Source organism: Macaca fascicularis, chromosome 10 (assembly GCF_037993035.2).
Source record: "Macaca fascicularis isolate 582-1 chromosome 10, T2T-MFA8v1.1".
In the NCBI taxonomy this organism is placed as follows: domain Eukaryota; kingdom Metazoa; phylum Chordata; class Mammalia; order Primates; family Cercopithecidae; genus Macaca; species Macaca fascicularis.
In genome coordinates, this window is record NC_088384.1 from 61212012 (window position 1) to 61224169 (window position 12158).

General features: G+C 41.2%; 1 protein-coding gene across 1 annotated transcript in view; it reads left to right on the plus strand.

Moving 5' to 3' along the window:
- Positions 1-3240: 3240 nt before the first annotated feature.
- The window catches only part of LOC135964372 (putative ankyrin repeat domain-containing protein 20A2), an 81377-nt gene continuing 72459 nt past the window's right edge, over positions 3241-12158 (plus strand). The window contains exons 1-3 of the mRNA XM_065522606.2: positions 3241-3737; positions 8129-8243; positions 8406-8579. Of these exons, the coding sequence (XP_065378678.1) occupies positions 3535-3737; positions 8129-8243; positions 8406-8579 (492 nt within the window). The 5' untranslated portion in view covers positions 3241-3534. The remainder of the gene's footprint in view (positions 3738-8128; positions 8244-8405; positions 8580-12158) is intronic.

Here is a 12158-nt window from a genome sequence, read left to right on the forward strand (position 1 = left end):
TACAGAAAAGTATTTGACAAAATTCACCTGTTCATGATAAAAACGCACAACAAACTAGGAATACAAGGGAGCTTCCCTCACCTGATGAAAGACACAAAAATCACACAGTAAGCATGATATTTGATGATGAAAGGTCAGGAACAAGACAGCGGGGGCCCATTCTTGCCACTCTGTTGGACATTGTACTGGAGGCCCTAGCCAGGGCAATTAGGCAGGAAAAGAAAAATAGAAGGCGTCCAGATCAGAAAAGAAGAAGTAAAAACACCCTTATTTGCCAATAACAGGATCTTGTATATAGGAAATCCTAAGGAATCCACTAAAAAAAAAAAAAAAAAAAAAAGCTGGTAGAACTAACAAAATAGTTCAACAAGGTTACAGGATACAAGGTCAATATATAAAAACACACAAAAAAGTATTTCCATATTAGCAATGAACAATCTCAAAGGGAAGTTTTTAAAAATTCTACTTACAATATCACTAACATAATAAAATGCTTAGGAATAAATTTAATTAAAAACTCCAAAACTTATATTCTAAAACCTAGGTTTTTTTTGAAAGACATGAAAGAAGACCTAAATAAGTGGAAAGACATCCCATGTTCATGAAACAAAAGACTTACTATTGTTGAAATGACAATATACTCCAAATTGATCTATAGACCTAACACAATTCCTATCAAAATTCTCAGCTGTTTTTTTTTTTTTTTTTTTTTGTAGAAATTGACTAGCCGATCCTAAAATTCATATGGAGATTCAAAGGGGCCAAGAATACTCAAAACAATATTGAAAAGGAAAAACAAAGTTGCAGAATTCACATTTCTTAATTCCAAACTTGCTGTTAAAATACTAAGCTACATAATCAAGACAGTGAGGTACTAAATAAGAATAGACCTACAGATCAATGGAATAGAATTGAGAGTCCAGAAATAAGCCCTCATATTTACAGTCAATTAATTTTCAACAAAGGTGCCAAGACAATTCCACGGGGAAAGCAATCGTTTCAACAAATGGTGCTGGGCCAACAGGGTAGCCACATGCAGAAGACTGTGGCTGGACCCGACTTCACGTCATGCACAAAAGTTGACTTTCATGGATCCTAGACCTAAGTGTAAAAGGGAAGACTATAAAACTCTTAGAAGAGGCTGGGTGTGGTGGCTCAAGCTTATAATTCCAGCACTTTGGGAGACCGAGGCAGGCAGATCACGAGGTCAGGAGGGGAGGGTGTTAGGGGCTCTATCCGGGGCCAACAGCGGGCGGCAGGTTAGGGGCTCTATCAGCGGCTGCCCTGCTGGTGGCGGCAGAGGTTGCAGCAACAGAATTGGCCTCCAAAGAAGGAGACTCTCCTCGGACTCCAGACTCTAGAGGGGTACCTGACCTCCTCCTGCTCCTGCTCCAGCGTAGCAAGTGCACAGTGTTTCTGCAGGAATCCTGAGCACTGCAGGGCCTCCATACCCGCCATGGTTCCCCGGGCCCCCTCCCTCTCGCTGTGTGTCGCTGAGACCGCCTGGGATCCCTAGGCACAGCGGACACGGAGTAGCGGATATCACTGGGGGACAGGGCTCTGTGGGTGGAGGCATCAGAGTTGGGAACTGACACTTGGGTGGGAGCGCTTGCTGGGTCTGAGTTCTTGCCAAGCTGCCGCCACCATCTGAATATGTTGCAAAGGCAGTGCTGGCCTGGCAACTGGTGAGGCTCCACGCCCACCCCGATCCCCACTTCCACCCAAGTAACTACAACCCTAGAGACAGATGCCTGGTCGGCAGCGGCTAAGTCTGACAGTTGGCCAGGCGGCCAAAGGACGGGAACTGGCAGCTCACCCCATCCCAGTTTCCACAGAGAACTGAGCCACCATGGTCCCTGCGCTGTTGGCGCAGGCCAAAAAGGAACTGACCCTGGGCTGGGCAGGCAGTGCACTTGGCGACCCTGAGGTCATCAGGTACCAGCCCCGCCAATCCCTGTCGGTGTCCAAGCTGCAGCTGCCACCTGAACGTGGGCAGCAACTGCTTGGCCACCCTCAGCATCGCAGATCCTGGGGCCAGATGCCTCAGTGGCAAAGCCAGATGACCGGCTCTGCAATCGATCAGTTAGCGCTATCAGCATCCAGGCAGAGTGCTCAGCATCTGGGTCAGGCTTCAGAGCAAGGGGAAAAGGAGCGGACCCTCAGGCCTGGCGGGCTGTGCTCTCTGCCGGCAACCCTGACGCCATCCAGCGGAGTTCTGCTTTCCCCCGCCAGCGCCTCAGCTGTTGCAGAAAACTGCAGAACTGCAAGTTGCACACGGGCAGAGAAGACGGAGCAACCCCCTGACCCTCAGTGCCCCTCACCCTATCTGCACACCTGCCACTCGGACCTGGGGCCACTGCCTGGGCGATCAAGTCAGGCAATCTGCACAGCAGCGGCACCAGGGTGGGAACCTGCTGCTTAATACCATGCCAGTTACCACGAAGAGCCCACCCCGGCAGCCCCTGTGTTATTGGAGGAGACCAAGTCAGAGCAGACCCACCAGTGGGCGGGTGATGCACATGACCCTGAGGACATCAGGTACCAGGCCTCCAGCCCCCGCTGGCATACGAGCCACTGCAAGTGACTGGACACCCCAGACCAGGCCCGTGCCCCCAGCAGCGCGGATCCTGAGCCCAGACGCCCAGGCAGCTAAGTCAGGCAATCGGCCCAGCCAGCAGCCCCTCAGTCTCATGCATGTGGATACAGATTGCTTAGTGCCAGGGCCCAGGATCCAGAGAGATGTCCAAGAGGAGCGGACCCTGAGGCCAGGTAGGCTGTGCACTCGGGGACCCTGAGGACATCCAAGGGAAGCTCCGCCATCCCGCGCCAGTGCCAGATCTGCAGCTGCAAACCGCGCAGTCGGGCACTGGCACCGGTGAGAGCGGGTGGAGGAAGGAGCAGCTCCTGGCTCTCCATGCCTTTTCCACTACCGGACACTAGCCACACAGACTCCAGGGCCAGAGCCTCAGCGTGAAGCCAGGCTATCTGCGAAGCCACTCCGGTGGCCTCTAAGTGCCCTTGCCAGCACCCGATCTCCCTCCGGAGGAGGAGCGGGGCGGCTGCAAGGCCATACAAGTCCTACTCCTCAGGCCTGGCTCCCTGCGCGCCTAGGATCCTGGGGCCGCTGGGGAATGCCCAGGAGAACCCGCGAGCCCAGTGGCGCCCGCCTGGAGCTGCAGCCCCACCTGCCGGCGCGCGCAGCCAGGGAGCGGCTTCCGGGAGCCGGGCGGCCACCGCGGTGCAGGCGCGCGCCCAACGGCTTTGCGAGGCTCACTGGGTCTGAGAGGTCGGAGGCTGCGAGTGTCGCTGCTGAAGGCTGTGGTGGACCCGGCTGGATCTCGGATTTTGGAGTACATCATAGACTTGGGATCGCAGACTGGGGGTTGGATCGCGGATTTGGGGTTGGATCGGGACTTGGGGTTGGATTTGGGGCTGGGTCGTCGGGGGCGGGTGGGGGGTGGTGAAAAGGTGACAGGGAGCTGCCCCCACTCAAGAGCCGGTCGGTGGTTGGGGGTCTGAGAAGAAGTCACTACCATGAAGTTTTTCGGCTTCGGGAGCCGCAGGGGCCAGAGGGTCCTGGGCTCCATAGACCACGTCTACACCGGTTCCGGGTACCGAATCCGGGACTCCGAACTGCAGAAGATCCACAAGGCTGCTGTCAAGGGCGACGCCGCGGAAGTGGAGCGCTGCCTGGCACGCAGGAGCGGCGACCTGGATGCCCTGGACAAGCAGCACAGGTAGCGGGGAGCGGGGGCTCAGTCCGGGGTGGGAGGGGGTCCCCAGGCCCGGCTTCCCCGCAGCCCCTGGACTGGGCCTTGGAGGGCGCCGGGCACCCTCCGAGCGGCGAAGCCAAGCGGACCCTCAGCTGTTTTCCATCCGACATAATTCCCTGGCTGGAGCAATTGGTGGAGAATTTGAGTGATTTAACTCACAAAGTTAAGCATATACGGTGTTGTTATTTTTAAGGAACACCTTTAAAACATGGTTTGTATACATTATAGGAGGTGCCTAATGAGAGAACTAATTCCTCTATCAAAAATACCGTGAGTGATTTTCAGTAGGCGAAAAGTTCTCAGATGAAACTGTCCATTTTACATCCGTATCCACCTGTGTAGCTAGGTTCTTTACTGAAGGTTCTTAGAGAGCAACTTGGAAGTGGGAGGTGGGTTCTGTGTTCTTGAATGGAAAGGAACATTTTTCTCAAAATGTGAGCTCTTTCTCTGTTTGTCAGTTTTACATAGACCGAATGAAAATACCAAGGTTTTAACATTTTTATATGACACCTGCTGTCTTTCACTATTGTGATGACATTTTTAAAAATCTCATAATGGAGTAAAAAAACACTTGCTCCTCTAGATAGCAAAATGTGCTATTAATTTCTACAATTAATTGTTTGCGAACAGCTGAAAAGAGATGTATGGAACAGAATAGGAAACCCAGAATCACTGAAATTATGTAAGATATACGTAAGGATTGATGAGTAGGAAAGGATGAATTATTAATGAAAAAGTGCCTGTTGTTTGAAGAAAACTAATGAAATTTTATGTCACAAACATGAGTTCCTGATGGAATACAGACTGAAATGTTTACATGTGCAAATGAGTAAAGTACCAGAAGAAAATACAAATGCTTATTTTACGGGTACATTTTATGTTGACAAACGCCTTCCTAAGAATGACCTGGTAAGCAGACATTGTGAAGGTTGATTTAGCAAACTAAAAATTAAAACTATGTTTCAGAAAAAAAGTTAACAAAATAAAAGAGAGCTTACTAGAAAAATATTTAATATATTATATATATATTTTTTCAGATGAAAAGTATGTTTTCATTTTATAGGGAATTCATTATATTCTTTTATTTTTTTTTTTTGAGTCAGAGTCTCGCTTCTTTGCCCAGGCTGGTGTCCAATGGCACAATCCTGGCTCACTGCAACCTCCACCTCCTGGATTCAAGCAATTCTCCTCCCTCAGCCTCCCAAGTAGCTGGGATTACAGGCAGGTGCAGGCACGCCTGGCTAATTTTTGTATTTTTAGTAGAGAGGGGCTTTCATCATGTTGGCCAGGCTGGTCTCGAACTCCTGACCTCGAGTGATCTGCCTGCCTCGGCCTCCCAAAATGCTGGGATTACAGGTGTGAGCCACCGCACCCAGCCTATATTGTTCATTATATATGGTAAGATTTAGATATTACTGATATGTATACCATACATATTCCAGATATATGTTATATATATCAGTTATATATATACATTAGATGAAAAGTTATAATACACATTCGATGAAAAGTACATCTTCATTTTACAGGGAATTCTTTCAAATCAAATCATCAAACACTCTAAAAGTGGGCAAAGTACCTTTCCCCAGATCTACAAGTTACTTATGTATATAGGAAAAAATCCTTCTCATTTCTGGTATAAGAATTTAAAAGAGGAATCAAACAGTTTTCTATCCACAATATTTGTGAGGATGTTTTATACTGCTACTTAAAAGTTTAAGTTGCTGATTACTTTTCAAATAGATAATTTGGTGGTAAGTACTACATTTAAAAAATGTGCCCTTTACTCATCAATTCCATTATACTAAAATGCCCTTAGGAAATAAAGATACATGCACTTTAGTTTTCACGGAACTTATTTTAAAAAGAATCCAGAGAATGGATCCTATAAATAAATTTCAGTTGCATCCATAGGATGGAATAATATGTGACCATTGAAGGTGGCAATAGGTATAGAAGTAAGTTGATGTGTCAAGATGTATTTTGCTATAGCCAGCGAGGAAAAAAAAAATAGCTAAATTATACATACGGAAGCATACTATGGTCTTGTTTTAGCAAAAAAAAAAAAAAAAAAAAAAAAAGTACCAAATATGATAAAATTTGTAATTTCTGAGCATTTGCTTTTTTTTTTTTTTTTTTTTTTTTTTTTTTTTGGAGATAGAGTCTTGCTGTGTCACCCAGGCTGGAGTGCAGTGGCCCAATCTCGGCTCACTGCAAGCTCCCTCTCCCGGGTTCACGCCATTCTCCTGCCTCAGCCTCCCGAGTAGCTGGGAGTACCGGCGCCTGCCACCACACGCGATTAATTTTTTATATTTTTAGTAGAGACTGGGTTTCACCGTGTTAGCCAGGATTGTCTCGATCTCCTGACCTCGTGATCCACCCTTCTCGGCCTCCCAAAGTGCTGGAATTACAGGCGTGAGCCACTGCGCCCTGCGAGTATTTGCATTTTAAGTAAAGTGGTTTTTTTTTCCTTTTTCTTATCTGTGATTGCTGCAGTGAGCATGTACAAAACTTCTAGTAAAAGTTTACTATTAATGGAATCATCCTTGGGAAGAGAGAAATATGAATCTTGCACTGATAAAAATAATTTCTCGCTTTCTACTTTTTATCATTATTGTGTGTATTGTTATCTTCTTTGAATGTTTAGCGTCTTCAGAAGTAAGAAGGGAATGTTTTTATCTGTGTTTCCAGATTTTATTATCTATATATTTTATTATGCACATGTTTTTCTTATATACTCATTCCATTTATTCAAACAATGATAGATTAATAATTTCATTTTAATTGTATTCTTTAAAAATAAAAAATAACACATATAAATAATTACTATTGCAAAAATATTGCTTTATAGGAGTTTATTTAAAAATAGTGAACTCCCCAGCTATATTTATCCATTATTTCATTCCATTTATGCATCAAGCATAACCTGAGTACCTGTTATGTAGCAGACATACTCTACTATCTCTCAGGACCCTTCTATCCTTAAAAACTTCATGTTTACCTGCCCTGCCTGCACAAGCTGAGAGATTTACAATAGGAATATTGGGACTTCATCTCCTTGAAACTTTATCTCCCACCTTTCAAACAAAAGCATTTCTGAAGTTAGAAAATGGTAGAAGATAACGTTGAACTGCCCTTTCAAAAGTTTATGAGTCTTAAATCCTAATATTAATCATTGGAAAGTCTTATTTACATATATTCTGTAAGTATAAGAATTGAATAAAATGAGCCATACAAATTCATTTGACTCATGAGTTTCCTTTGACTTCAAGTTGTTTGAAAATCAAAGAATTAATTTGTTTAAAAAATGCATGATTGTTATTTCGGTGCTCTTTCCCCATAGTCCTTTTAAGAACTGAAATGTATTTCAGTTTCCGTTACATGCCTGGAACTGCCCTAGTGCTGAGTTACCATATTCTACTTAATGTAAGGTCTCATGGATTGTGTGATGCTCCACTATTTTATATATCAATAAGATAATTTTTAAAATGCTACCAGTTAGAGTTATAATAAATCATGAATTATAAGTGGCATTCCAATGTCAGAGTTGTTAAAATGTGACCTATTCATTAAGCCATCCTGCAAAGTAGGTATAATTGTGTCATTCTACCTAATTAAAATGCTTTTGTTAAGTAGTAGTAATACTAACAATTATAATATCTGGCCGGGTGCAGTGACTCACACCTGTAATCCCAGAACTTTGGGAGGCTGAGGTGAGAAGATTGTTTGATGCCAGGAGTTTGAGACCAGCCTGGGTAACAAAGTGAGGTTCTTACTCTACATTTTTAAATAAATAGCTGGGCATGCTGGTGCACATCTGTTGTCCCAGCTACTCAGGAGACTGGGGATGGAGGATCACTTGAGCCCAGGAGTTCCAGGTATAGTTACATCATTGCACTCCAGCCTGGGCAAAAGAGTGAGACTTTGTCTCAAAAAACAAAAATCTTACAATTATTGAGCTGTTGTAGGAACTATTCTAAATACTTCACATAGCTTCTCATTTAAGCATCACGATGGTGTCCTATGAGATAGCTACTATTGTCTTCTTTATTGATGAAGAAGTTGAGGCACAGAAAGGCTAAGCAATAATTGGTAAGTGACAGCGTTTAAAGTAGGACTCAAGCCCTAGTTGAACTGAATCTACAGACTGAGCTCTTCCTATTCAAATAGGCTGCTGTTGTCATTAAGGCAGTGAGCAATAAGAGCTAGTAAGTATTGAACTTTCTTAAAAAAATTAAGTATTTGTTTTGAAGGCAGAGGAAAAACATGCTATTCAATTTTTACAATGACATGAATGATGGTATGTTTTGAGATGTTGCACTACCGTTTCCTAAAAAGTCCTCTTGCTCTTGTAGAACTGCTCTACATTTGGCCTGTGCCAGTGGCCATGAGAAAGTGGTAACTCTCCTGATCAACAGAAAGTGCCAGATTGATATCTGTGACAAAGAAAACAGAACACCCTTGATACAGGTATATTAGAGCCAACTCTTTTAGCCTGACATGGATTTGATTTACATATATAGAATTAAAATGAATTGATCTCATTTAAATATAACTAGTTGGTGAAACCTGTGGAATGTGTATTTTGAATTGTTAGAATTTACAATCTGTTTCTTGGTCTAATACGGACAGGCTATCCATTGCCAGGAAGAGGCTTGTGCCGTTATTTTGCTGAAACATGGTGCCAATCCAAACCTTAAGGATATCTACGGCAACACTGCTCTCCATTATGCTGTGTACAGTGAGAGCACCTCAGTGGCAGAAAAACTACTTTCCCATGGTGCAAATATTGAAGCACTGGACAAGGTATAGATCAATCAACTTTCTTTCAAAAATATTTGTTTTATCATTGACATAGGTAAGGGTCAATTTTTTTATATTTGGAAGCTCAACTATTCCCTGAATGCAAATGTAAGTTAAGTTATTTTGAAATAACTTAATTGCATAAGATTTTGTTTTAAATATTGATACTTTTAAAGAAGCATTCAAGGGCACAGCTTTATAAAATGCACTTTGGAAAATATTTGCAAATTTGTTAAAGGTAAAACCTTTTCAACTTTTTTTCTATGCCGGGTGTTTTTTTTTTTTTTTTTTTCCTTAATTAGTGTAAAACAACACAGGAAAGAAAATATGCCCTGGAAATAGGCTTTATTTTAAAACTCAAACAAAACTAAAGCAACTTACAATAAATGGACATGTTGCTGCTGCTGCTCATTTTCTGAAAAACTGACGTATCATTTCTCAGGGAAAAATGGGAAGGGAAAAGGAGAGCAATCAGAAATATGCAGGTCACTTGGAAATCAGGTAATGAAGGAAAATGCGAGGAAGAGTTGTTGTTATTGTTGTTGTTTTTAGTTTGTTGTTCTTCTAGTTGATGTGTTGAGACAAGGTGCTCTTTAGCTTTGGGTCTAATAATTTTCGGTTTGAAAAAGAGAGTGAGTGAGTTGAAACTCGCCTAGAGATTAATTTTAGGAGGACTCTGAGGAAACCAGATTGGCAGTGAATATGTGGTGACGAAGTGAGAAAAACTTCAGCAGAAGCTGGAACAAATTATTAACTGACTTATTGCCCATCCTGGCAGAAACTGCCACTTAGATAAGAGTCTAAAGACTCCTCTCAAATCTAGAATGTCTTGGTGGAAAAGTGGGAGATAAGGAGCTTATAAATAGCAAAATCAAGTGGGATTTTGAGTTTACTTGTTCCTGTTCTAGCCATACCCAGGAAAATTTACTGGAGTTTTAATAAATGACTCTATCTCTTACCCTTTTATCTTTTTGGTCACATCTCTGACTGATAAAGGGCATTAGCCATGTGGGTGAGAGATGTGACTGAAGTGATTGTCTGCTACACTAATTCTCAGAATTGGGCATTACAGTGACGTGAGGACATTTTGTTAAAAATCTACAACCATAGTCTTTCCCCTGAAGATTTTGATGTAATAGACCTAATAAGGCCTGAACATGTTTAAAAATGTTTACTTGAAGCTGGGCACAGTGGCATGTTCCTGTAGTTCCAGCTTGAGTCTAAGAGTTTGAATCCAGCTTGAGCAACATAGTGAGACTCTGGTCTCTAACAACAATTGTAGAAAAAGAAAAAAAAAAAACCCAATTAAAAAAACCTTCAAGGTTCGGATACACTCCTGATTAAGAATCCCAGAATAGATAAGTGCAATATATAAATTTCTGTATCTCAAAAATGTAAGAAATCTCTAGAAAACTTGGCATTTGATAGGTGCCACATCCTTCAAAGTTCTTCTGCTTGATGATATTACCCTGACTTATCTGTCTTTCTCTACATCTGTGACTGGGAAGTGAAAGGAAATATTATTGGCAACATCCCTCAGCTGACAGAATAACACCATTCCTTCCATCCACGAATCATTCACTACCATTCAGAGAGTCTTTAGAAATTTGCTTATGGGTAATCTTTCAATAAGTAGGGGCTGACCCTGTCAGGATTTGTTGTCTCTTAGTCACCATGCAGGTGATTATGTGTCAACAAATTTTCATTACAAGTTGGGCTTTCTCAATTAGAATAGTAGCAAATCCTAAACTCTTTTTTTTTAGTTGAAGTTGTATTATGAACTATCTCAGTATGTTTGTTAGTTGTATAGAGCTTCATCATAACCAAAATGGCAGTTTTAAACACTGAAATCCATGAAGTTAATAAGAATACAAATAGGAATACTTTTAATAATTTGTTTTAGCAGTCCTATGAACCAATGATCTATTTGGTTAACAATCTGGGAAAATTATATACAAACATATTTTAAATGAATAAATGTTAGAAAAATTCTTGAAGCAGGTATTATGAGTCTTTTTAGCAATTTTTATTATATACAAGCACCTCATATTTTGGTAAAACATATGATACTAGAGAAAGAAAATACTTTACATGCAAATACTTGGATTATACACAACCATTTCATAATGCATTTATAGTAAATATAAAAAAGCAAGGGCTATATTCTAATGTGGTACACAGATTTGTTTATTTGCCTCTATAAGTTGAATCAACATGTAAAATTTAGAAGACTTGTGTAGAAATCTGGACTTCAGGCTTATCCCAAAAAGTCAAATCTGGTGTCTCCTGAGTTTCTATCACTGTTTGGTCTGCTGTGCAGAGATTGCCCCTTTATAGAAGGCATGTATTCTCCAGTTTGCTATTGTGCCCACCTCAGTACTTCCCTTACTCTGGTAACCTTCCTTTGTCCTTGTAAGTATTTGAGTTTACAACTCCTATGTTATAGTATATTTTGATGAAGATTTCAAGATTTTGAAGTCAGTGTGTAGATTTGTTTGTAATATATAGTCTATGGAGTATGTAAATTCCTCTGTTATGGAGTTGAATTTTAGAATTTAGAAGTTTTAAAAACTCCTTTTCTTTATATATACCAGAAATAATTATCTGCCCATAAGAATGCCTAGAAGCCTTTTTAGGTTATTGCTGGTTATAGTTGGATAATTTATGAATATTGCAGATATTATATCTTTGTCCTCAGCACCCTCCTTTAAAAATGCAAGTGACTTACTGGTTTTATTATGCCAGAAATAATTCATATGGATCAGTATGAGAACTTTTATTGATAAGCCATTATGCTGTTATTTCAGATTTATATTTTGCCTAACATGAAAAATAATTTTAAATAGCCATTTAAGTGGAAGCCAATAAAAATGGATTTAAAAAGTAGAGCTGCATTAGTGTCCTGGCATTATCATTATAATTGAGAATAGTATTTCTTACTGAGCTTTGGTTTTTCAAATATTTGTTCTTAAGTTTTTTAAACCTGTCTCTCTTTCACAGAACATACTGAGCTTTCTAACAGTAAAGATAAAAATCTATTCTCTTGTATTAGGAAAAAAACCATGGACTATTTATAAGGCAAATAAGTGCATTTGAAGCCAATCTCTCTTAATTCAGAGTTCATTTCCATAGTGACCCCTTTGGAGCAGGAGTGCCTGACATTGGCGTCTGGCATCCTGACACCACTGATAGAAGTGAATCAAGCAAGTTTGTACCACCCAGAGGAATCCTCCACCTGTATTGGGAAGCTCTGGCAACTGTTTCTCTGAAACTCTTAATTCCTTAAATGTTAATATTTGCCACAAATAGTATTGTGAAATGGGGATTGATTATTGGATGTAAGATACAATTTTGTAATACTTCGCAAATGCAGAAGGTCATGGAGTCTTTCTCTTGGGGTATTATACTTCTGCTAAAGCAAATATTCTTTGGAATATAGTTTAAGAAGCACTGCTTTAGAGAGAATAATTTAGTTCATTAATTTATGTAAAAAACTTAAAATATTTGCTACTATGTCTTAGGGTTTTGGGGCTATAGAGACAAAAGATACAGCCCTTGCCCTCAAGAAGCTCTTGGTTTCAG